General features: G+C 28.8%; 3 protein-coding genes across 3 annotated transcripts; all 3 read right to left on the reverse strand.

Moving 5' to 3' along the window:
• Window positions 1–1,127: 1,127 nt before the first annotated feature.
• Window positions 1,128–3,481, reverse strand: LOC124945297 (2,3-bisphosphoglycerate-dependent phosphoglycerate mutase 1). Its single transcript, XM_047485698.1, has 8 exons — window positions 3,227–3,481; window positions 2,719–3,014; window positions 2,407–2,630; window positions 2,124–2,242; window positions 1,891–2,047; window positions 1,705–1,806; window positions 1,496–1,615; window positions 1,128–1,407 (listed from the first exon to the last, which is right to left on the reverse strand). The coding sequence occupies exons 2-8, from the start codon at window positions 3,011–3,013 to the stop codon at window positions 1,366–1,368; spliced, it is 1,059 nt and encodes a 352-aa protein (XP_047341654.1). The 5' UTR covers window position 3,014; window positions 3,227–3,481; the 3' UTR covers window positions 1,128–1,365.
• Window positions 3,482–6,282: 2,801 nt separating this feature from the next.
• Window positions 6,283–8,642, reverse strand: LOC124910509 (pollen-specific protein C13-like). The gene is made up of 2 exons (XM_047451154.1): window positions 8,421–8,642; window positions 6,283–6,820 (listed from the first exon to the last, which is right to left on the reverse strand). The coding sequence occupies exons 1-2, from the start codon at window positions 8,572–8,574 to the stop codon at window positions 6,495–6,497; spliced, it is 480 nt and encodes a 159-aa protein (XP_047307110.1). The 5' UTR covers window positions 8,575–8,642; the 3' UTR covers window positions 6,283–6,494.
• Window positions 8,643–9,844: 1,202 nt separating this feature from the next.
• Window positions 9,845–14,164, reverse strand: LOC124945295 (sulfate transporter 1.3-like). The gene is made up of 14 exons (XM_047485697.1): window positions 14,054–14,164; window positions 12,887–13,223; window positions 12,740–12,788; window positions 12,455–12,662; window positions 12,191–12,371; window positions 12,032–12,097; window positions 11,810–11,923; window positions 11,582–11,698; window positions 11,380–11,506; window positions 11,006–11,292; window positions 10,703–10,893; window positions 10,476–10,561; window positions 10,315–10,391; window positions 9,845–10,236 (listed from the first exon to the last, which is right to left on the reverse strand). Exons 2-14 carry the CDS (start codon window positions 13,199–13,201, stop codon window positions 10,093–10,095), a joined length of 1,962 nt encoding a protein of 653 aa, XP_047341653.1. The 5' UTR covers window positions 13,202–13,223; window positions 14,054–14,164; the 3' UTR covers window positions 9,845–10,092.
• Between the last annotated feature and the right edge of the window lie 10,668 nt (window positions 14,165–24,832).

A 24,832-nucleotide genomic window follows, 5' to 3' on the forward strand; every position in this document is an offset into this window, starting at 1 on the left:
ATTATAAAGGAAATTGGTACTGTTATATTGACAGATAAAATCATCCAATATGATGTATTTTTTTTGCTGCAGATTTCAAATACAACATCGTTTCAGGTTCTAAAATAATTAAAAGAAAAGATCTGAAATGTGTTTCATCCAAAAATTATTCTATGCTGCAGGAACCATAAACAGGATCAATCCTTTGAACTTGGGAAGAGAACTGGAATTTCTTTTTCTTTGATTCCTTTAGTAATTCCAGTGGACATCCTTCAAATAAGGTTCAGAATGTTATTTTTCCGAATATGATAAATAAAATGACTCATTGTGAGACTTGTTCTTTGTCTAAAATGCATCAATGGCCATTTCCAAATAGAACAAACAGCAGAAATAATGCATTTTTATTTAGTTCATGTTGATCTTTGTGGGCCATAATTGATGAAGGAAAATTTGATTTTTTCTAGAGATGTGATTTCTGAAGGAGAAAATTTTCCTTTCAAAGAAAGTTCTATTGAAGAAAATGATCTCATTGTCGAAGAAAATCAAATTATTTGTGATTCTGATGAAGAATAAAAAATCCCTACTTTTTTTCATCAATATTTCAACTCAAAATGATGCTCATGAAACTCTTGAGCAAAATATATCTGATGATGTTCATATTGAACAAGCTGCTTCTGATGAAAATTTCTAAAACAAGAAATACACCTTAATGGATGAATGACCTGTAATAATTTGGAAGAGATTTCAAAATTTTTAAAATCTATTTTTTCAAAATGACATCCATCTTCAAGATCAACAACGTTTAAGACTTTATCGGTTGCTAAAGTATATTTAAATTATTTTAAAATTCTAATCTTATTGATTACAGAAGTTCATAGATAATTAAAGTATCTGTAAACAGTTGTAATGGGGATAATAACCCTCTTCAACAAATTCATTTGATTCAACTCTCATTTAGGGTTTTAGAAGATTTTCATTTTCTTGATTTCTAAACCTCATTCAGTTATATTTTCTCTTTGGACCATCATCTGATCAAAATATATCAATATGTTTGTCACAAATCATAATAATCTGGATTCTAGATCATGATACAGATAATAAAAAAAACACTTTTACCTAAAGGAAACAAAAAGACACTGTTGTAGATCATGATTCATAAATAATCTAATACCAAACAAAAAATAACCAATGTTCAATTTTAGGTTTGGCGGTTTTCTAAATTGATTGACAATTTAACAGTTTTTAAGCCGCAATGTCTTATTATTCATTCATTCAATCTAATACTGCTTACATTTTCACATCCGAACACAGATAACAACCTTATCATCGTCCACAACAAAAAGAAATAAAAAAGTTTTTGACTGACTTGATCCAAGAACATCCATATTAGAACATCTCATCCAACTTTTGCCTGTACAAAGCCAAGTTCTGCAAATGAACGAAAAAACCATGTTAAATTCAGTAAGGCGGTTTACTGAATTTTCTTTAAAGAACAGTTTGCTGTAGTTTTAACAACCTTAGTATAAGCATAAACTCCAGCTTCAGTTGGTGCAGCAGGACTTCCCCTTCTCAGATATTTCCCACCTTTGGCTATGTAAAGCATTGGTATTCCAGTAGATAATTCCAAGCTAATAACCTAGAGAAAACGCAAAAACACGAAAACAAAATTCAAAAAATATAACAAACCACCTGAGAATATCCTTTTTTTTCACATTCAAATCTGACCTCTTGAGATGTTAGTTTATCCAAATACATGATGATAGACCTTAACGAGTTCCCATGGGCAGCAATCATTACGTTTTTTCCAGACATAAGTTGAGGTTCAATCTACCACGCAAAAAAAAACATAAATCCCCAATCCAACATAGTAGAGAAAACACAAGTTTGTTTCTGTTGAGGTTATATTCTTACATGTTCCTTAAAGTAAGCAACAGCTCTTTCTGCGCACATTTCCAGGCTCTCACCGTTAGGTGGAGGTATATCGTAGCTACGCCTCCATTCATGAACCTGTTCCTTCCCATATCTATCTGCTGTCTCCTGTTTGTTAAGACCTTGCAATTCTCCATACCTATTAAAACAACAGATTGTTATAAAAATAAAGGTTCTTGATAGAACAACAAAAAGAATAAAGCTATAAAACTTGCATTCTCTCATTCAGCCGCCAAGAAGTTATAACCGGGATGGATTGCTTTATAGTTTCATCACTCGAAACCTTACTCCAAGATCTTGCCTGATCACTCTCGTCATGGATTATTATTGGAACCTACAAACAGAATCATGTTCATATAGTATCAAACTCAACTTATCACTCAAATTAAGCTATAAATTCAGACTGAAGTCGCTAATCTAGCAAGAGTATCGAAAAGACAACTTTAACCCTGAAAATCAATCAACTTATGTCATTACAAGAGTAAATTAGTTTTATACCTTCTTGCGACGGTGCTGAGTCATGGCAAGCATAGCAGTCATCTGGGCACGAATAAGAGCAGAAGTGTAGATCATGTCGACAGGTATGTTGCTGATTCTCTTCCCAGCTTCAATCGCTTCTTCAACACCCTTCTTTGTCAATGGCACATCCACACAACCCGTGAACAAGTTCTTCTCGTTCCACAAAGACTCACCATGTCGAATAAGGATCAACGCTGCTTCACCTTCACAATAAAGGAGAATTAAGTTAGTACACAAATCTCATTTTCATCCCAAGTTTCAGAAGGGGATTGAGAATGGATTTCTCATTACTTGACTTTTTTGCAGAGGTAGCAGCAGCATCATTGTTATGTGATGGGGATGAAACTGGATCCGTAATTGTGGTGGTTTGATACGATGAAGCATGAAGAACAGAAGATTTCCTCTCATGGGTACAGTAGTTTGATTCTCCTGTCTTCAGGAACAATCTACTATGAAGCAGGAAACCTTTCGAATTGGAGATCGATTTTAAAGAAGCGTTGCCTTTGTTTGTCTGATATCCAGACTTTAAATTACGAGAAAACTCAAGTGTTCCTCCAACGGATTGATGGAAAGAATTAACAGCCATTCTGAAAATCGAAACATGCAGAACCCAAATCAAATACCAAATACATCTTTGTAATAGATACCCATTTATGTATGATCATGGAAGTAAAAGACGAACTAAACGCCCATGCACAGAACGAATCGAATCTAAAATCATGAGTATCCGCGTAAATCAAGGCGGCACAGAAAGAAAAAAGTAAAGAAAACGAAGATGATATCGCGATTAGATACATACCTGGGAAATAGAAATCCGGGAGATTGTTGGGTTCCGATCAAATTAGGCTATTTGCTGGACTTATAGGAGAGAATGCAGAGAAGATGTTGGATTCACGAAGAAACCTAGGAAGAATAGAACGTGAAAATCTAAAGATGCGGATTATTTGAAAAGGGGTTAGTTGACGGAGAAGGCGATGCGCAGTTTCAGTTTTGTTTCTCAAAGTCTGAAACAACAACAGCTGCAGCAGCCACAGAGAGAGATTTGGGAGAGAGAGAGACAAATGGGGTTCAATTGAAGAAGAAGGGGGACCCAAAAAGGTACCATTTTTATTCTTTAGTTCCATAGCATATAAAATAAATTATTAATAAAAATATGAAAAGAATGTAGAAAGTAAAAAAAATAATTATTTTTTAAAATTATTTTAATTTAATTTGTTATTAATCAATATTAATTTTATTTTAAATTAAGAAATAATATTTTTTTAATTTATTTAAAATAATGATTTGGGGCACACTAACATAGATATTAAGGTAATTAAAAAAACAACCTTTCAGGGATTGAAAGGAGAGGATGCCAATGACCCCCAAAAATCAAAATGGGGATTTTTTAAATTATAATTATTAATATTATTAAAAGCACCAACCAAACCAGTTTTATATCAAATTGCAATTACATACCTACCCCTGCATGAACAGAAAAAAATAAAAAAGAAATAAAAGAAAATAGGATGAGTTAGATACAACGTGCTTTCTTTGCTTGGGCTTGAAAAAATGTTTGGTATAAGCTTGCATTCAATTTTGCATTTGACATTAAGATCCTTTATAAATAAATATTTCATTTAAATAATTTTATATCACTTAAAAAACTTATAATTAGTTACTATGTTACCGTATAAAATATATTTAAATTGTGACATTTAAACAAATATTTTTATCACATAAATTACCTAAATAAGTTTTTATTTATTTTGATAAAAAAAAATGATACAAAATTCAATTTAAATTCAAATCAAGCTAGCATTAATCATTTTTATTGAGTTGGATTTTATTGTCCCTAATAAATATTGAAAAGAAAACAAATTAATTCTACTGTGTGACCGATGTCCTATTTAGGAGCCATCAATTGAAATATGTGGGTGTTGTCAAAATCTCTCGTATATAACTCTTAAATTTTAAGATTTTAGATTATCATGTCTAATTTTAGATAAACTCATACAATTTTAAATTTACGAGATGATTTTATTAAGAAAGAGTGTATTTGTATTTATAAAATATAAAAATATGATATATTCAAATAAATAAATTAATATAATTTATTTATATTTTTATTTATCTATTATTAGTTTTTAATTAATTTTATACTTAATTATATATTTTTTTTAACGATCAATATATAAAAATAATAATATTATATGCCTAATATCTTTTTAAAAGTAAATTTGACTATTTCAAATAGCTATTTATTTTACAAATTTATAATTAAATTTGGAGGTTGTTTGGATTGAAGTTTTTATAAAATTTTAGAGAGAAAAAAAATATAATAATTGGTGATAATTTTAAGAAGTTGATGATTATTTTTGGTAAACAGACTTAAAAAGAATATTAATATATATATATAAAATAATAATTTAAAATTAATAGTATTTTAATATTTTAGTTAATAATTTTAGTAATGTGATGGATAAAAGGGGAGTGAAATAATGTTTGATTTTAGATATTTTTTTTAAACTAAGGTTAGGATAAATTCTAAAAAAAAATATAAAAAAATAGAGTACTTTAGCTTAGTTGTTTAGGTTTAGGGAGCTAGGTGCCTAGGTATACAAATATAAATATTTATGTCTGTCCACCAAACTACAAACCAGGCCATGATCGGAGAGTTATGGTCTTCACCTATTTTATTAAACTAAGGCCTCAACTAGTTTGATAACACTATCAAATTCTTAAAGGATTTTAATTAGGCATGACAAATTATTTTTGTAATATAATATATTTATTTGATTAATAGTTATAATCTCATTTAAAAATGACAATTTATAAAACAAACTAATTTTGTAAAAAACATTAATTTATAAAACAATTTAATTATTTTAAAATTTTGATTTAAATTTATAAATAAAACAAATATTATAAAACAAACATGTCTTAGAAAAATTGGTTTAGATTGGATACCCATCTCTTTCAGAACCATACCTAATTTTAATTGGACTAGACATTATACAATATAAATTTTGTGATTAATTTTGATTTTGATAGACTCAATTCTCGTTTGAATAAGACGTTAAGCGTTGAAGATATTGATAGTTTTATGTAGAACATTGTTATAAGTTGTTCGTTAAGATAATTCAATATAATTTTTGTTGAAAAAAATTTGAGATTAAAAACTTCATCAAAATTTTGTTCTTTAAATAAAGTGTTATTCACGGTGAAATTCTAACGAATTATATATGCATGAAAAAAATTGTATTATGATTAGTCGTATGTGTCACGAAAATGTTGATTCGACAACTCACTTACTTTTACATTATCGTGGGGTAGTGCTCAAGTCTATGGGTGGTTGCTTAAAAGTTTGAATTGATATAACTAATATGAAAGACCTACATATTTAAGTTACCATTCAAATTACTTTTTGGTGAACTATTTGATTTTAGAGAAATCATCGAACTTTCAATTATTACCGTCGTCTGGTGAACTATTTGATTTTAGAGAAATCATCGAACTTTTAATTATTACCGTCGTCCGAAACCTATCACATGTCAAGAAGTTAAAAACTGACTTATTGAGTACCGTTTTTTTTTTTTCTTTTTCAATGTCATATTTTCATTATGTTTAAAAAAAAATTTAAAACTTTTTTAATATACATTAACATTTTTCAAAAAATAAATAAATATTATAATTATGAAAATTTGAAGCCAATGCAAGATACAAGTATTGATCTTATTACCTTTTCAATATGTCATCAGATTGTGCTCCATCGGACCATTTAAAAAAAATCATGTTTCTTTCTCTTGCATATAAAATTGTAGGGCAAAGCTCAAGACAATTTGATCAAATATCTTAATTTGTCTAAATGAATGATTACCAAACATCAGAACAGCTTTCTGATGGCATTAGATAGAAAATAAAGTGATTTTTTTTATATTACATTAATTTAATAGAGTTTTACTAGTGCTGAAAACTTAAACAATATATAATAAGAATGTCTCAACATAAATAACCATATGAGAATAAGACCATCATCATAAAACCAATAAAGATATATGGTTTGGTTGGTTACTACTTGGTAGTGCTTAATCATCGATTTCCTGGTATTGCTGGAGAAGTTGGGTGCATCCCGACATAGGCTCATTCATCATGAATCCCATATTGTTGGCATACCTCTTGCTTGAGGCAATCCCATTGTATCGGGTAAGGATCACTCGTGCTCGATCACGCCCTGGGTCAGCTGTAGTACACCCTCTGTGGGAACTGCTTACCAATAAAGCATCACAAACACCATCCTCGTGATCTTCTTTTATGTTCACTCTGTATGTTCCTGTTTCGTCAGTTGTTGTCTCTACACTGTAAACAACCTTCTGACTTATCTTGTCTCTGCATTCAATTCTAACTTTAGCACCTGTTCAACACAACAACAAACAATTCTTTCATTTCATTTGCCCATCACTAATATATTGATTTCTTTTAGTTTCCGTGATTGCACAAACGAATCAAGCTCCTAAAATACAGTACCCTTTGTCCGTGATTGGACAAACACATGAATGAGTATGACAACTAGATGAAAAAATTGATTTCTATTAGTCTATGTAATTGCTCAAACGAATCAAGCTCTGTAGCCTTTGTAAAGGAAGATGCATACCTAAAACTAGAGATTTAATAACAAACACATGAATGAGTATGACCACTAGATGAAAAAATTAATTTCTATAAGTCTATGTGATTGTGCAAAACGAATCAAGCTCCTAAAATGCAGTAGCCTTTGTAAAGGAAGATGCATACGTAGGACTAGAAATTTAACAAACACATGAATGAGTATGAGCACTAAATGAAAAAAAAATGATTTCTATTAGTTCACGTGATTGCTCAAACGAATCAAACTCCTAAAATGCAGTAGCCTTCGTAAAGGAAGATGCATACTTAAGACTAGAAATTAAACAAACACATGAATAAGTATGAACACTAGATGAAAAAAATGATTTCTATTAATCTATGTGATTGCTCAAAACGAATCAAGCTCCTAAAATGCAGTAGCCTTCGTAAAGGAAGATGCATACGTAAGACTAGAAATTAAACAAACACATGAATGAGTATGAACACTAAATGAAAAAAATAAATGATTTCTATTAGTTTACGTGACTGCTCAAACGAATCAAACTCCTAAAACGCAGTAGCCTTTGTAAAGGAAGATGCATACCTAATACAATAAATTAAACAATCACTTGAATGAGTATGAACACTAAATGAAAAAAAAAAACGATTTCTATTAGTTTATATGATTGCTCAAACGAATCAAACTCCTAAAATGCACTAGCTTTTGTAAAGGAAGATGCATACCGAAAACTATAAATCAAACAAACACATGAATGTGTGAAAAACAAGGTGCAATGATCAGATCTATTATTTTAGATTTAGTTATATTGATTACTCAAAAGAATTCATCTCCTTCAAGATCCTAAAACTTGATTAGCTTTTTAAGCATTCAATTCACTGTTCTCTCTTCTATCATCTATCAATTTGGAGTCCGCATACAGGATAACGCAAACAAACAACTAGGAATTCATCAAACACATGAATTCGTAAATCGATCTGAACACTAAACGAAAAATACAAAGTATAATGATCAGATCTAGCGTTAATAATCACAGTAATGAACTAATAAAGTAAACCGGTTGTCCGCAGATCACATTATACTATCTTAAGACGAAATTATACATTCAAGCGTCATACGATGAGCAGTTAGGTTAAATAAAGAAAGCAATCTATTCAAAAGAATCACAGTAATGAGCAGTTAGATCTAGCGTTAATAATCACAGTAATGAACTAATGAAGTAAACCTGATGTCCGCAGATCAGATTATACTATCCTAAGACGAAATTACACATTTCAAGCGTCATACGATGAGCAGTTAGGTTAAATAAAGAAAGCAATCTATTCAAAAGGATCATACCGATCATATTGTACTAGCTTAAGACGAAATTATACATTCAAAAGGATCATACCGGAAATGTAAGTAGTAGCGGAAGTCTCGAATCCGGCACGGCAAGTATCACAATACACTCGGCCTTCCAAAGAGAGCGGTTCCACCATAGGCCTGGTGGCGGTTACAATCGCCGGGAGCAAACAGAGAGCAATCATCAACATAGTTCTCGCCATTGTTGTATGATTAGATCGAGATTATGAAAGAAAGAGATTGAATTTGTAGAGAGTGAAGATAGAACAGTGAGCAAATTAGTAAAGCAAGGAAAAGGAAGACAGCGTAGAGCGCGGTGGGAGATTTATTCTGGTGTGGCAGTTGTATATTTCAATCATGGTGTTAGAATCTTTTAAAGTTGGACACGTGTATAGTTTTGAATTGGTTAAGTTGATCGGGTTTTGATTGTGATTGAATATAGATGATTGTAAATAGATTGAGTGAAATTGGATGTAGAGAATTATAATTCTTGTTTGAATTCGTTCCGTGATTACAGCTCAGTGTCGGTGTGATCACATGGGATGTGAGAGCGCGTGGACCCCACTGTCTTAAGAATTAATTATGGGTGAAAAAAAAAGACTTTGGGCCGTTGGACTGAACCTCATTTATGAGGCCCAACTTTACTGATATAAATGTACCTTTTTTTTAAAAAAAAAAATGGCAAAATAATATTAATATATCTATAAAGTATGAAAAAAATCATAAATTTCAGAAATTAATAGGAGATTTGAATGAAATTTTTAAAATTTGATATATTTGGAAAATAACAACTTTTTAGGAGTCAACAGTCAACACAACTTTTTAATATATTTTTGAATGGCCATGAACATTAGAACTGGCCCAAGACCGTCAGTTTAGGCCTTGATTTTTACTTTTTAAATATATATATTTTTAATTAAAATTTAACTAAAAAACAATTAACTTAATGGTGTAAATTTACTCTACTCCTTATATATTGGATCATATTTACATGGAAATTCCTGAGGTTGTTTCTTGTACAATATATACATGCTACATGCATGTATGATTGATGAACATGAACAAGAGTTTGTTGATTTATTTTAGAATAAAATTAATTTCAATAATATGTTTAATTATGAAAATTGCAAAATAATAATAAAAACCAATAAAAAATTATTCAGTTTAAGTTATGACATTATTTTAATAAATTATCTAGATATTACTAATCAATTAAAGATATTATTACAAAACAAAAACTCTTAACCACAAAATTATCACTAGCCACGAAGAGGTTAGAAATAGAATACCGGTGAGGCCGAGGACACGATAATGACTTTTATGTTTTATAGTCTTTTTCTCTTTTTCGGATTATGGTTGACATATGTGTGAAATTTGAATGTTCTCATGTATACTCACGATCTCCTCAAAAAAAATTCTTTGATATTTTTCTAACGGGAATCTTGATCATCGATGTCTTTTTTGGATTTATTAATTGGATGATGTTCTTATGGCTTGTATGTGTGTATTTGGAAATTTATTTCACATCTTCAATGCTTACATTTTGTTTATCAAAGTTTGGTAGAAATACACTAAATTTGGTAAACACTTTTTTTTTTTATAAATTATATTACCACGCATCTTTAAATTATTGCTATAAATTTTGATGGATAAAAGACAAGATGGTAAAGTACATTGTGGGGACAAAATATATAACATATATTTCATTCCTCGATCTGTCCTCAAACTTGCTCGACCAACTTTGATGAGCATGAGACGACCGCGTCTCCTGTTGTAAGGAAGATATTGTCCTCACCAATTAGTTGAGCAAATCGAGCCGCATATAATTTTTCAATTATCACTTGCCCCGGGTTCGCTAGAACAAGCTGGGAAAACAAAAAAAAAACTTAACTTAAAGCATGTTCAACAAATTCCCTTCAACTATTAATTTAAGTTTCATTTACTTGAATTTCTCTTTTCGCGATGCTTCGATGTAACTCTTCGAGTGAATGAATGCCACTCGTATCAATATCAATAACGGCTGGAAAACAAACAAATGACAAACATGTCAACATGACATTTCATAAGGAATTCAATAAACCCCGAATAGAATAGAGATACTCACGTGACATGTCAACAATCAAAAACCGTATTCTTGGATGCCCGACTTGTTTCAACTTCTCTTCCTCATCCCCTAACCACCTCAATATTCTATTCCATAAAAGGAAAGACATGATTACAATACTTTCTAATAACATATTATTATGAGTAAACACATAGGCCTTGCTTGGTCTTGAATTATTTGCAAACAACCTTCTTTAATATAAAGATGGATATAACTTAATTATCTACCTTTCCTTGACATAGTTGGAGTTGGAGAAGTAAATTGCTGAATCAACTCTTACAATCAAAAGCCCATTTATCTTCCTCGCCTCCGGGTATTGCTGAATGTTGCGATAAACATTCGTTTTGGGGATTTGTCCAAGTAAAGCTGTTCGTGGCCTCGTTACTTGAAGAATGATTTTAGCGAAAGATATCGCCACCTATTGACCGATCATGCATGCATGCAACATATATAAATGATCATGAGCACCACACAATTATTGGTTAATTAACTAAAAACCATGTCAAAAGGCTTAATGAATTAATGCTTACCGCGATCAATAGACCTGTCTCAACGGAGTCGAAGACCACACCAAAGAACGCTCCCATGCAAGCGACGAAATCGAACTTATCAATTTTCCATATCATAATGGCTGCATCCACGTCGACAAGGCTAACAACCGCGGATATGATTATGGAAGCAAGAATGGCATTTGGGGTGTACTTAAAAAGAGGCGTGATGAACATCAAAGTTAACAACACGACACATGACATAACAATGTTAGAAACCGCGGTTTGACAACCTGCCATGTAGTTCACAGCCGACCGGGAGAACGAGCCTACAATAATATCACCAAGAATGAAATGTATACTTTTATTTTCTTAAGATGTTTACACTTTATCAAGATTCTCATATGAGTACGTACCGGTAGCAACGTAACAAGATGTCATTGAACCGACGACATTCATTGTTCCTAGAGCTACCATTTCTTTGTTCCCGTCTAGTTGATAATCCTTCATGGAAGCAAATGTTCTTCCAATCGCGACGGCTTCCTACTCCAATCGCAACATATTTTTTAATCCGACGACTTCATAATTCAATAATAGGTACTAACCAATTTAACTCACCGTTAGCGCTATTAGTCCGGCCACCACACCAATTCTAAAGCCTTTCATGAGAAATTTACCCGAGAAGTATATTTCATTCACCGAAGATGGATTTATTCCTCGCTCAATCTTCCTCACCTTCGTAAGTCGTAACAAACAATAAAAAGATATTTCATCAATTACAATCTTTAATTTTCTCAATATAATTCATTATATTAGAAATTGAAAGAAAAGAAATAGGACACTTACGATTTGAACTCCCTGCTTGTCAGCATGAGTAATGTAAACGAAAAACGTTGCGAGAATGACGGATATAAGAGGAGCGATCGCGGGTACCCAAAACAACTTCTTATTCCTCTTTCCCTATTTATCAAATGATCATAGTTTGAGAATTATGATAAATTTCTTTGTAATTGATTTGATTTGATTTATTTGATTACAAATGTCTAATTAGTGCATGCATGGCCTTACAATGAACTTGGCAAATAGAAGAAACGCCAAGAAGCTTACTCCAATCACTATTGTCTGCCAATTCCACTGCAAAAATTGAAACAAAAAATAAGTATTAGACACAAATCTTTTTATTTATTTATTATTACAACATGCAAAATAAGAATTAACACTACTTACTCCGTGGTGGGCTGAAATGAAAACGGAGCGCAAAACCGAGACAATATCGGTTTTCTTAGTGAAGTGATTGGTGCTGATTCCAAGGAGACCTTTGAGTTGTTGCAAGGCGATGGTGATGGCAGCTCCGCCCATAAAACCGACAATCGCAGCGTGGGATAGAAAATCAATCAAAAATCCCAATCTATATATATATATAACACCATTAGAATATTTTGTTAATATTAACATAGTGTAATTAAATAATTGAAATGGAAATTAAATAACCTTAGGACACCAAGTGTGGCTTGAGTAATTCCGGCAAAGAATGTTGCAGTAAATGCAAGCCTTCGATAGTCTTCTGGATTTTTCTTGTGATCAATCTCGTTATCAAGAAGTGTTCCGAGAAGTAAAGACACGACCGCCACCGGTCCTATGGCTATGTCTCTAGAACTACCCATGAAGGCGTAAACAAGTGGAGGAACAAAGCTCGAGTCTTGAATCATGACATGCAAAAAAATCATGTCAATCACTAAATTAAATTAAGGAAACAATAATATAAGTAAAACTTACACAATCCATATTGTGGATCCAAATTCGCAAGCTTAGCGTACCCAATATCCTGTTAATTATTTTACTTACGAGTTGAGTAACTCGTAATGTAATGTAATGTCACGTAACATTTTATTTTGTAACAAACATGTTTTAATTTTTTGTTACCTGAGGAATGCAAAGGCTGGCAATGGTTAGGCCGGCAATGAGATCTCCTTTAAACTTGGACAAGTTATAGTGTCGTCCCCATTCAAGAATGGGGAAGACGGCTTGGAAACCTAGGACGATCTTTCTAGACAAGGACTTGTCCTTAAACGGGCGGAGAGGATCATCGGAGAAGAATGTTTCTTTCAAGGAACTCTTCAATTCCTTTAAGAGGCCGTGTTTGTGTGGTGCTCCAACCTTGTGAATGTAGTAGTTTTCATTATCAACTCGCGACAACGATCCGATTTCTGCCTCATCAAAATTCTTATAGGAGGCCATTGAAGAACAATGCAAGACACTCCTACTCCTTTGTGAAGAAGCAAGTTAGAATCGTCAGTTTGTATCATATATATATTAATGGATTTTATAATAAGAATTCAAACTATGTAGATTTTTCAACTAAAATTAAAGGTCAACAACGACGGCAACTTAGTCCCATTTCAATAAAAAGAAAAATGATCAACAAAATGAAGCTCAATAAGCTATGAAATGGTCCAAAAGAGAATCATTTGTTCCCAAAATGCTGAAAAACAAAAAGTTAGACCTTTTATAAAGAAAACAAATGAATAAGAACAAGGCTTGAGGAAGGAATGGATATGTATCCAAATTTATAAAACCAATTAAGCTAGCTGAATTCCCAATGTATATAAACTCAAACTCAATACTCGATACATGCACCACGAAAAAATGGGACCCACCTAAAGCAAACTCGAAAAAAAAGTCCACTTCTTTCGGATCTAACTAGGAACATTTTAACTCAACCGCGCTCGTCTCTTTCATTGAAAAAAAATGCAATTAATCGAGACTTTTAATCTATTAATAAGTTTCTTCCCACTTAAATTGTCTTTCAAATCACACATAAAAGTTCTTTCGGTGAATTTAAGTTTTCAGCTTGAGATAACAAACTAATCAAATGTTTCTCTGTTTCTCGAATGATAGAATTAGAAATTAACAAACCATGAAAATTTGTGCCCAAAATGATAATAGGCATTAAGACTAATTGAATTAATCAAAACCCTAAACTATAGCTTATCTCTTCTCTTCCCATGTAATAATAATAATTGATCCAAAAAACAACCATAAAAACTATAAATATGTATAAAAAAAACAAGAAAAAGTAAAGTGGCTCACCTCACACCGGTAGTGGACGTATGTACGGTACAATAATCCGATCGAAAATCCAAAAATAGAAATAAACTTTATCCAAATGGTGCACTTACAATCTCCATTATCAAGCTTTCCTCCTTCTCAATTTTACTGAATTTTTTCAAAGAGAAAGAAAGAGAGATAGACTATATATATAAGCCATACAAATTATTTGATGTTGATATTTATATAATTAATTTTTGTTTAATAAAATAAGATTTAAGGATATATTAGTCAATTTTTACATTTATTGAAGACTTAAGAGGTGTGAATCCATAATTTTATTTATTGTTTTGATTACAAAACAATCAATATTAGGAAAGTTTTAATCTTTTACTTTAACCTTGTCTTTTATATTTTGGAAAGAAAAAAAAAATAAAAAAAGTAGAAATGACTTAAGAGGCCAAGTTGCAAGTCTTCTAGGTCAACGGTTGAATCTAGCCGTTTTTATGGCCCACAACACCTTCTTGTCTCTTATTTAATATTGGGTTATGTGAATTATTTTATTTTAATAATTTTGTACCATATTATTGTAATATCCCAAAACCAAACAAACTAGAGGCCGGAAATGAATACTTACTTATTAGTAGGTCATATACAGTCTTAGGACCTGTCTTAGGCCTTATTCGGTATAGATTTTTAAAAAAATTCATACAAAATCAAATATTACTTCACCCATTTTTATTATCATATCACTTAAATCATTAACCAAAATACTAAAATATTCTCTATTTTAAATTATTATTATTTATTTTATTTATATATCAATACCCTTAAATCTTTTTACCAAAAATAATCATCACCTCCTCAAAATCATCACCAATCATTATTTTTTTCTCCCTCTAGGTTTTTAAAATAACCCCAAACCGAACGAGATCTTAAATTAAATTGGATTTTTTGGTTTATTTTGGTTAAAGTGACAAAAAAAACCTATATGAAATATAAATAAGTTTATTTGGGTAGAATGAGTTTTGAAACATTTAAGTCCTTACCGTTGTTAAAAATTACGGAGCGTGTCACTAGGTAATAGGGTTTAATAATTTAAAATTTAGAAAAATTGATAAGGGTAAAATTGTATTTTAAATAGAATAATGAAATGATTCAAAATATTGAAGTTTAAGCCTGGTTTATTAGTTTATAAAAAGAAAAAAATAATGATAATTGATGATTTTGAGATGATAATAATTGTTTTTGGTAAGAAATACTTAAAATGTATTAATTGATATATATAAATAAAATAAAAAATAATAATTTAAAATAAAGGATATTTTAGTATTTTAGTTAATGAAATGAGTGATGTAATTGTTGAGAAGTGATCGATTGAAAAATTATTTTTGTTTAAGTTATTTTAAAAACTCAAAGAAAATTAAGTTCTTGGTATAATCTTCACAAACTCTTTTTTTTCATTTTTTTCTTTCTTGTTTTATATCATTAACAATAAAACGTGAGTTTATGGGTTATATCACTAAGTTAAGAGTCTCAATTAATCCTTAGAAATTAAACAAAGAATCTATTAATAGACTTGTTTGATATAGGGTTATTAATTGAATTTTATTCAAATATTTCTTATTATATCGTTACTTTTTCTACAATCAAATCCATTAATTTAAACAGTTTGAATTATCTTTTTTTTAATAATTGATCTCAAATAGTATAAATAATTAAATTTTATTAAATAAGATTTTGAATTTATAATCAATTTATTTTTCAAATAATGTCAGATTTAATTAGGTTATTTAGGTCTTGTTCCAACTTGAATTATTTTATGTAAATTATTGAAAATCAGAAGTATAAAAATATTTCAGTCTTCTATTTTGGTTTATTTGAGATTAGTCTCAAATAACTTATTGACATATTTTTTATTGGGTAAATTAAAAAAAAAATGAACTCACTTCCATTTAAAGCGTTTCGAACCGTAACCTCTTAATTTTTTAAGTCGATTCTTATCACTAAACTATCTTGGTGGGTAGTTATCAACTAAATAATTTATTTATTATATATGATGGAATTCTATTTACACTAAAAATATCTTAAATTAAATAAACGATTTTTTACCGTGAAAGATATTTGGAAGATATTGTTAACTTATTTGAGAGAATAAGTGAGACTGTAAAAAAAATGATCCACAAGCCTAGACAGCCTTTTTCTTTCAAAAATGATATGATTCTACTAAGGTCTCATCCTATGGGGTTTTACATTGGACCAATTACATAAATAAATATAAAAAATAGATTAAAAAAAAAAGATTAATTTTTTTTTTAAGGCTTAGAATTCTATAATTTTCAAGTGGCCTAATTCTTATTTTATAATCGAACTTAGATAAATTTTTAATAATTTTTATTAAATATGTCTCGAACTTTTAATTTAGAATTTTTTTTAATAATTTTTGTTAAATATATCTCGAACTTGGAATGGTAATATATAGAGTTCGGATTATCAAAATTTTAGTCATTTGAAACTTTTTTCAAATCAACAAAATGTCTGTAATCTTATTTTAAAGCATCAATTTTATTTTTTAATTAATTTATTATTTTTTTAAATAAAATGATATTTAAGAATTTTATTTTATTGAAGTTGGTTTGATTGAGTAGAAAAATGTGTAATATAACGAAATTTTTTAAAAAATATTGAATAAAGAAATATTTTGTATTTATTTTTCAAAAAAACTTCATAACGATATAATTTTGTATATGTTCTATAAATTTAGACAAAATTTTGTTTTAAATTGAGTATTTTTTTTCGAGATATACACGTTCAAAACTGTAGAATACGATTTGAATACATTAAAAATGTGTAATATATGAGAATAATTAAAAAAAATGGTATTTTATTTTAGAATTGTGAAAAATTAATTAAAAAAAAAATATTATTTTAAAATAAAAATACTATTGTTCATTCATTTATAAGAAAACTTTAAATTACTAAAATTGTAATAGTTGAATTCTCATATAACACTTATTTTTTATAAAAAAAATATAATAATTCAATTTCTTACTCCATATAACAATTGAATTAAATGAAATTATAATTTGTAAGGACGAATTAATTGAGATTTGAATAGACCTTAGCCTCAAACAATGGATTCGTGCCTAAAATATCAGCTGTCAATCAAACAGACATAACGCGTTGAAAAAAAAGAAGATATTTCCGTTTTTTCTTTTCATACACAAAACTCATTGTCAAAATCAATGGAGGCTGCAATTTTTATTCTTTTTTGCTAACATGACCAATTTGGAAAATTAGAGCCATATTTATAGCATTAAACTTTTGACTTTATTCAATAACTATATAATAATATTTTACATGTCAAAAATTGTGTCTAAATAATTGAGATCACAATTTTAATTTTCACTAAAATGTTTTAAATTAAAATTTGATTGAATTATTTAGATTTGGGAGCTCCTTATTTTAAACTTTACCATTTGAAACTTATTGTTTTTTTTAATTAAATGAGAACTAGCATGACACCCACAATCATGTTCCCTGCTTAAACTCAAAATGTTTTTAGATGAAATCGAACCCGTGATATTTTGGTCTCTTAAGCCGACTTTTACGATTGAACTATTTTGGTAGGGTAAGACTTCTTATTGCTAAAGTTATCTAAACGATATTTTATCTTAACGGTTTCAAACGTTGTTAACTTATTATTAATGTGACATTTATAAATAAATAAAATATTCATGTCACTAATATAATTACTAAATTTCAGCGAAATGAGAGTTTTGACTAAAAAAAAATCATAGAATTGGTAGTCAAAATTCTTGTAGTAATATTGATATTTTATTTATTTATTTATTTATAAATGTCTTTTAGATAATAAATTAACAACATTTTAACTATTAATACAAAATCTTATTTTGTATAATTTTAAACAGTGTCAAATTCCAAATTGAAGTACAAAATGTCAATTGTATCAATAACCAAATTTTGATCATTTGACCATTTTATTTCTATAATAATATAATACATTTTAAAATATAATTAAACATGCAATTTAAAATATAAAAACCCTCTAAATATATCATATGTCAAAAATTGTTACAATTTTAATTTTCATTAAAACTGTCATAAATTAAAATTTGAGAAACATTGATGGTGTGATAATGTTAACATTTTAAATTAAAATAATAAAATAAAATTAAGGTATATATCATCAAAGATTGAAAGTTAATCAATAAGCAGGGCGCCTCCAGGCCTAACCTAAAGTAGGCCAGCCCTAAAGTAAGCCTGACAAACTCTTGGGCTAGGACATCACACCCCTTAGGAAAGTCCAATTATTAAAATTAGTAAAATATTTTATTAAATTTGTTATAATTTTAAATATAAAAGGTTGTAGTTTAGTGATAGAAATGATAGAGCAGCCCAAATCTCAAATCTCAGGACCGACTTTATCAATAAGGTATATGTACTTGACATTAAATAGTCTAAATTAAACCACTGTTTAATTTTTGTTCAATCATTAATTGTTGAAAATTTAAATGATATAATATTGTACATTCATATGTCTTCTTCTTATTATTTAAAACAAAAAATAAAATAACAAATTCACTCAAGCAACTCAAATAAATTTGATGAGAGACTAATTATATAATTAAGAAATAAAATGTCTCATAATCAATTTGTACGTTTTGAAGTCATAATTGTGAGCCTGGTTCTCTTTGGGTTATTTGAAAAACCCAAACAAAATCAATTTTCCAATCAATCACTTCTCAACAATCACATCACTCATTTTATTAACCAAAATACTAAAATACCCTCTATTTTAAATTATTATTTTTTATTTTATTTATATATATCAATACCTTTTAAGTAATTTTACCAAAAATAATCATTACTTTCTCAAAATCATCACCAATCATTATTATTTTCTTCCTCTAGGTTTTTTAAAAAACCCGAATCCGAACAAGCTCATAAAGAAAAATCCAAACAAATGAAATTCCTGATAATGATTAGGTAGCTCAAATGTCAAGTATATACACGTTTATTATCTACTTAAAAGAATATGATAACTAAAAACAATGTTTGAACTGCTTATAAATAAGGTAATCAATTTGTTACTAAAAAAATCTAAAATAGTTTGTGATGAATTTAATCTGAAAGGAATCGTTCTTCGAAGATCTTCCTATCTAATAAAGTAGCAAAAAAAAAAATCCCAATCTTCTGATTTTCTTCTCTTTTGACGGCTTAATTAATCATAATTCATAATTAAGAATGTCAACTTTTTATAGAAATTTTGATTTAATAGTCCCTCTGATCTGTTTCTCTTTTTAATACTGCCCTTACATGAAGTAAAACTAAAACAAAATATAAAAAAAATCAAACACTAAGAAGTAAAAGATATTTAGATAAATTTATTAAAATATTATTTACAAATTAATAAATTATTAATAAAGAAGTAAAAATTAAATTATTAATAAAGAAAAAATAGATAAATTATTAATGTAAAGAAAAGAGATAAATAAACATTTAAAATATTTGTCACATTTCCACGTTATTCGTTATACCATTCACTGTAAATTTTTCGCTCCCCTATCATTACTCTTATAAGTATATTCTAATTAAAAATAGAACTCATTTACTTCTATTTTTTTTCTTAGATAGAATTATATAAAGAAGTCTTGTTTCTAATAAATTGATGTAATATAATATAAGGTAGATGAGAATAGTTTAAATTTATCGATAAAAATATAATATAACTAGATTTTTTTATAATAATATATATTTCAATAAATATTGTAACTTTAAAGATGGCGTTACTATTTTGATAAGGCCATTTAATTTATAAGATTTGAATTTGGGCAGAATAAGCTTATCATGAAATGGGCCAACTTGTAGTGAAAATTGTTATCTTCCATCTTTTTCTCTTGTGGATTGTCTTAAAAGTTCAGCCCTTGTGGCCTTGTTTCATATATATTATTAAAACAACCTCAAGAATCTGATTCAAATAAATCATAAGACTCCATATATATATATAGAACTGTCCCAATTCCTTGTTGGAGATGATATTCATAAGAATTTTAACATCTTTAATTTATCAAATGGGAAACAATCAAAGTTTGGGTCATCCATCTTTTGAAGGATTGAATTCCGGATGGGAAAGAATAAAACCAGGCTCCAATGCCATACTATTGATTCCCCACTACGTGGTACAAGCGCTTTTATCGATTTAGGGAACTGTATACCCCGGGTGGTAAGAAGATGTCTCGCTAATTTGTAGATTTCGCCTCTATCTATTTCTTTAATTGAAACACAAGATCTTCTCAGTTTCGTTGATGGAATTGTAATTTTTTAACAAATTAATTTGAAAGTAGCTTATCGAAGATTAAGGGTAATAAAAATGACAACAATGTTAGAATGAGTTTAGGATTTAGGGTAATAAAAATGACAACAAGATCTTCTCACCTCTATTTCTTGAGATATGAACAATAACTTTTTGAATGATGAGAGAAACATAATAAATAGACTATCTATATGAGTTGGGGACCTAGTCCTATTATACTAATTTATTACTTGAACTATCAACGAAATAATAAATAATATTTATGTTTCTACACAAATACATTCCCATATTTATTATATATGTCTAAATAAGCCCATAACCTTTATATACTTTAATAAATCATATTAATTGAGCTTTAATCTTTTTATATAATAACAACTAATATATCATTACTAAATAATATATGTACACAAATGTTAGAAATAATTCCAACATTTAACTGAAACCAAACTAAGCCAATTTCAATATCATAACTCATTAAGAACTTTGGATAAGTTAGATATTTCATTTCCTAAAAAAATAATGTTTTCTTCCCTTCTTAATTGTAACCATAAAAGAAAAGAAAGATATCAATAATGTAGTTTGTTTGTTTCAATTTAATACAGGTTATTTAATAGAAATCAGTGAGACACGATTAACTTGGCGGTGATAAAATAACGAAAATGCCATTGTGCAGATTTGGAACAGAAATCAAGGGTATGAGTGTGACCCCACTCAGGTGTTAAGTCTTCGAGAAGTCAACGGATGAATATGGACGTTTTTACGGCCTGGAGTGGCCCCTCACACATTTGTTTGATTCCCATCTTAAATATTTTCATTTCATTAAATACTCTAATTTATTAAACTTTAACCTTTAATTATCACTAGCATTTTTTAAGAAATTATTTAATTAATAACGGTCATGGTAAAATTGTGACAATGTAAAAAATGATTAGATAGAAACATTTTGTTTAAATGTTAAAATTTCGTTATATATGGGAATAGAAGTCTATCATATGTCTTATGCGACAACAAGTGCCTGCATTCCAAGTGCATATAATTTACCGACAAACATTCTTCTAATAACGGTTTAATAACGAAGGAATACATTAAATATAAGGTTATTAATTAAGAGTTATTTCTCAAAATCAACACCACAATAAGATATTTAAAAAATATATGTTTAAGTACCTTCTATAAACAAAAATCAATCCTTGAGATGGGTCCTACAAAATTACTTTGATTATTTTTATAACAAAAAAATTATAAAGAATTACTCATTTAACGAGTTATTTCTTGTTAGGTTAAATCTAAAAAATGGGTAATTTATTTTGCGGAATATTTTTTTATACCTAATTACATTACCAAAAAATACAATATATCGAACAAATTAAAAATAAAGTGTTACAGCATAAAAGTGCCACATGATATTTAACGTCGCAGTGCAAGAAGAATCGTTGGAACTATTTTAGCGGCGCTTAAAATAATGCCGATAAATATAAGCCGGTAAATAGTGTTTTATATTAGATAATACGTTCCGTTAATAATTACACCTTTTATATTTGGTAACTGTTTGTTTTATTTTAGCGACAGTTATACTATTTTAAAATTTAATTTTTACTATTTTTAAAATTGTTTTTCACTGAGGGACATTTTTAATAACTAGGAAATTTTCGTGCGATGCACACGGATGAGAATAAAAACAAAATAAATTAAAAATTATAAAAATATCTATTCAATGTTTAAAATTCTTAATAAATCACGAATAATATATTAAAATAAAAATATAACGCTCTCATTCCACATTTTATTCACTTCGATAAAACAATTTATTTTTTCACATTTTCATCACATATTTTTTTCGAATGAATCTCTCATCTTGTAACTTTACATTTTTACTTTGTCAATCAAATATTTGATTCATATTTTTTTAATAATTAACATCATGACCTTATACTTTGGTCAATCAAATATTAAATTCATATTTGTTTAACCACTTTCAAATTATACCGGTTTATTATCCCTCAACAAACCACATCTCAATCACACTTGGTTAAAGGTTGTACTTGTTCTGTTATGTTGCAAAATCGAAACATACAAATAACATTTTTAATTTTATTTTTAACCGTTTTAAATTTATGGGCGGGTCCACCCACAATCCGACCCAAGTATCCATTTACTCTCACATAAATATCCAAATTAATCACAGCTCTCGATCCGGCAATCCGGATACTTTAAAAATTAAGCATCATTATATATATATAGCTTAGTTAGTTAAAAACTTGAACTTTTATTGTTAAAATGTCTCGCGTTCATCAAATTTGGTGTTTAATTTTAAATATAAATTGTTGTTAGCCTAGTCGGTTAAAGGGTTATTCTTGTTTTGTTAGGTTGTAAGTTAGAAACATACAAATAACATTTTTAATTTTATTTTTAATCGTTTTAAGTTTATGGGCGGGTCAACCCACAATCCGACCCAAGTATCCATTTACTCTCACATAAATATTCAAATTAACCACATCTCTCGACCCGGCAATCCGGACACTTTAAAAATTAAGCATCATTATATATATATATATAATAAATTAGTTAGTTAAAAAAACTTGAACTTTTATTATTAAAATATCTCGCGTTTATTAAATTTGGTGTTCAATTTTAAATATAAAGTGTTGTTAGCCTAGTTGGTTAAAGGGGTATACTTGTTTTTGTTAGGTCGCAAGTTCAAAACATACAAATATCATTTTTAATTTTATTTTTAACCGTTTTAAGTTTATGGGCGGGTCAACCCATAATCCAACCCAAGTATCCATTTACTCTCACATAAATATCCAAATTAACCACAGCTCTCGACCCGAAAATCCAGACATTTTAAAAATTAAGCATCATTATATATATAGATTAATTAGTTAAAAATTTGAACTTTTATTGTTAAAATGTCTCACATTCATCAAATTTGGTGTTCAATTTTAAATATAAAGTGTTGTTATTTTAGTTGATTAAAGGGTTGTATTTGTTTTGTTAGGTTGAAAGTTCGAAACATACAAATAGTATTTTTAATTTTATTTGTAACCGTTTTAAGTTTATGGGCGAGTCAACCCATAATCCGACCCAAGTATCCATTTACTCTCACATAAATATCCAAATTTACTACAGCTTTCGACCCAGCAATCCGGACACTTTAAAAATTAAGTATCATTATATATATATATATATATTTGGTTTAAAATAATTTTGAATATTGATACTATTAAAATTACTTTCATTTTAATTTATCAAAACACTGAGTATTATGACAACTATGAAAAATATATAATCATAGTTTTTATTTTTATATTAGCTATTTCATCTTAAGATTGAATCAATACCATGTTTTTTTTAATATATTGTGGTCTGGAGTGCGGTTAATTTTTACGGGTTAAGCACTTAACCTGCAATCACACTTAATTAATTTAATTAGACGAACAAATGTTCCGCATAACAGATTCTAACTCAGGATCTTGGGAAGCTGGAGATATCCCCTCCTTTTGCGTCTAGGCTTTTATGTGTGAAGAAACGGGGTTTAGGTACAAAATTAGAACTTGTGCCACCACTCACAACTAATTGTTTCATTAAAATCTCCTATTATTATTATTATTATTATTATTATTATTATTATTATGTCTAGTCACACTTAAATCACAACCCTTTTTTAAGTGAAAATTAAATTTAAAACATTTAATATTAAGTAATTAGACCACATGAAGATCATAAGTTCAAGTTTTCACAATTAGACCATTTATCAATAAAAAACCTCTAAAATAAAACTTTGTTTTTATAAGTCTTAAATCCATTTTGTAATCAAATGAAATCTTCTTTTTTTTCGATTCCATAAATTTAATTTATTATGAAAGTAATGGTGTTTTCTTAAACCTCAAAAAATCTCTTCATAAAATTTTATTCTCAATAACCTAAAATAGAAGAAGCTTTAAAAGATGAATCATTATGAGTGCTCACATCTCTATGATGTTTTGCAATCCTTATATTCCATTTGAGAGGAAAAGGTCATTAGCTAGAGCTTGAATTGGGTTGGTCCACTTTGACAAGTTGCTTTGCTTTTACCCTTTTGATTCCCCCTTCAAGTGGCTCATGAAAGGAGACCTGTTCTTATCTGAATTCACTGTCTAGATATAGCATATCTCTAGAGATGGTAACAAGAAGATCCAGTCATGAGACATGAAATGGGGTGAGTTGAATTCAATGGGGAATCAAAGAAAAATCATGATGAGTGGGTCTGAAAATTAAAGAAGGGTTGAGATTGGAAATGAAATGAGGATGATGAGCTGTTTTTAAGGTCATTGTGGAACAGCACTTTGCTAAAGTTGGAGAAAAGTACTTAACCATTTTGTCAAGTTTGATGAATTACTAGTAGAGCTAGTTTGATATTGGGTTATTTGAATTTTCTGATTTTTTTTTTATAAAAATGTGGATTATTTAACATAAAATTTTAAAATTTACTTTTATATTTA

Source organism: Impatiens glandulifera, chromosome 7, assembly GCF_907164915.1.
Source record: "Impatiens glandulifera chromosome 7, dImpGla2.1, whole genome shotgun sequence".
Classification (NCBI taxonomy): Eukaryota; Viridiplantae; Streptophyta; class Magnoliopsida; order Ericales; family Balsaminaceae; genus Impatiens; species Impatiens glandulifera.

Excerpts from the sequence above, each read along its gene's own strand:
- LOC124945297 (XM_047485698.1), bottom strand. The coding sequence starts at position 3,013 with ATGGCTGTTAATTCTTTCCATCAATCCGTTGGAGGAACACTTGAGTTT. Across the intron at positions 2,243-2,406 it reads CTCAGCACCGTCGCAAGAAG|GTTCCAATAATAATCCATGA; the intron begins GTATAAAACTAA and ends TTCTGTTTGTAG. Across the intron at positions 1,408-1,495 it reads GAGTTTATGCTTATACTAAG|AACTTGGCTTTGTACAGGCA; the intron begins GTTGTTAAAACT and ends GTTCATTTGCAG.
- LOC124910509 (XM_047451154.1), bottom strand. The coding sequence starts at position 8,574 with ATGGCGAGAACTATGTTGATGATTGCTCTCTGTTTGCTCCCGGCGATT. Across the intron at positions 6,821-8,420 it reads CGCTACTACTTACATTTCCG|GTGCTAAAGTTAGAATTGAA; the intron begins GTATGATCCTTT and ends TGTGTTGAACAG.
- LOC124945295 (XM_047485697.1), bottom strand. The coding sequence starts at position 13,201 with ATGGCCTCCTATAAGAATTTTGATGAGGCAGAAATCGGATCGTTGTCG. Across the intron at positions 11,699-11,809 it reads ACAAGCAGGGAGTTCAAATC|GTGAGGAAGATTGAGCGAGG; the intron begins GTAAGTGTCCTA and ends CGACTTACGAAG. Across the intron at positions 10,392-10,475 it reads TTTGATTGTTGACATGTCAC|CCGTTATTGATATTGATACG; the intron begins GTGAGTATCTCT and ends TTTGTTTTCCAG.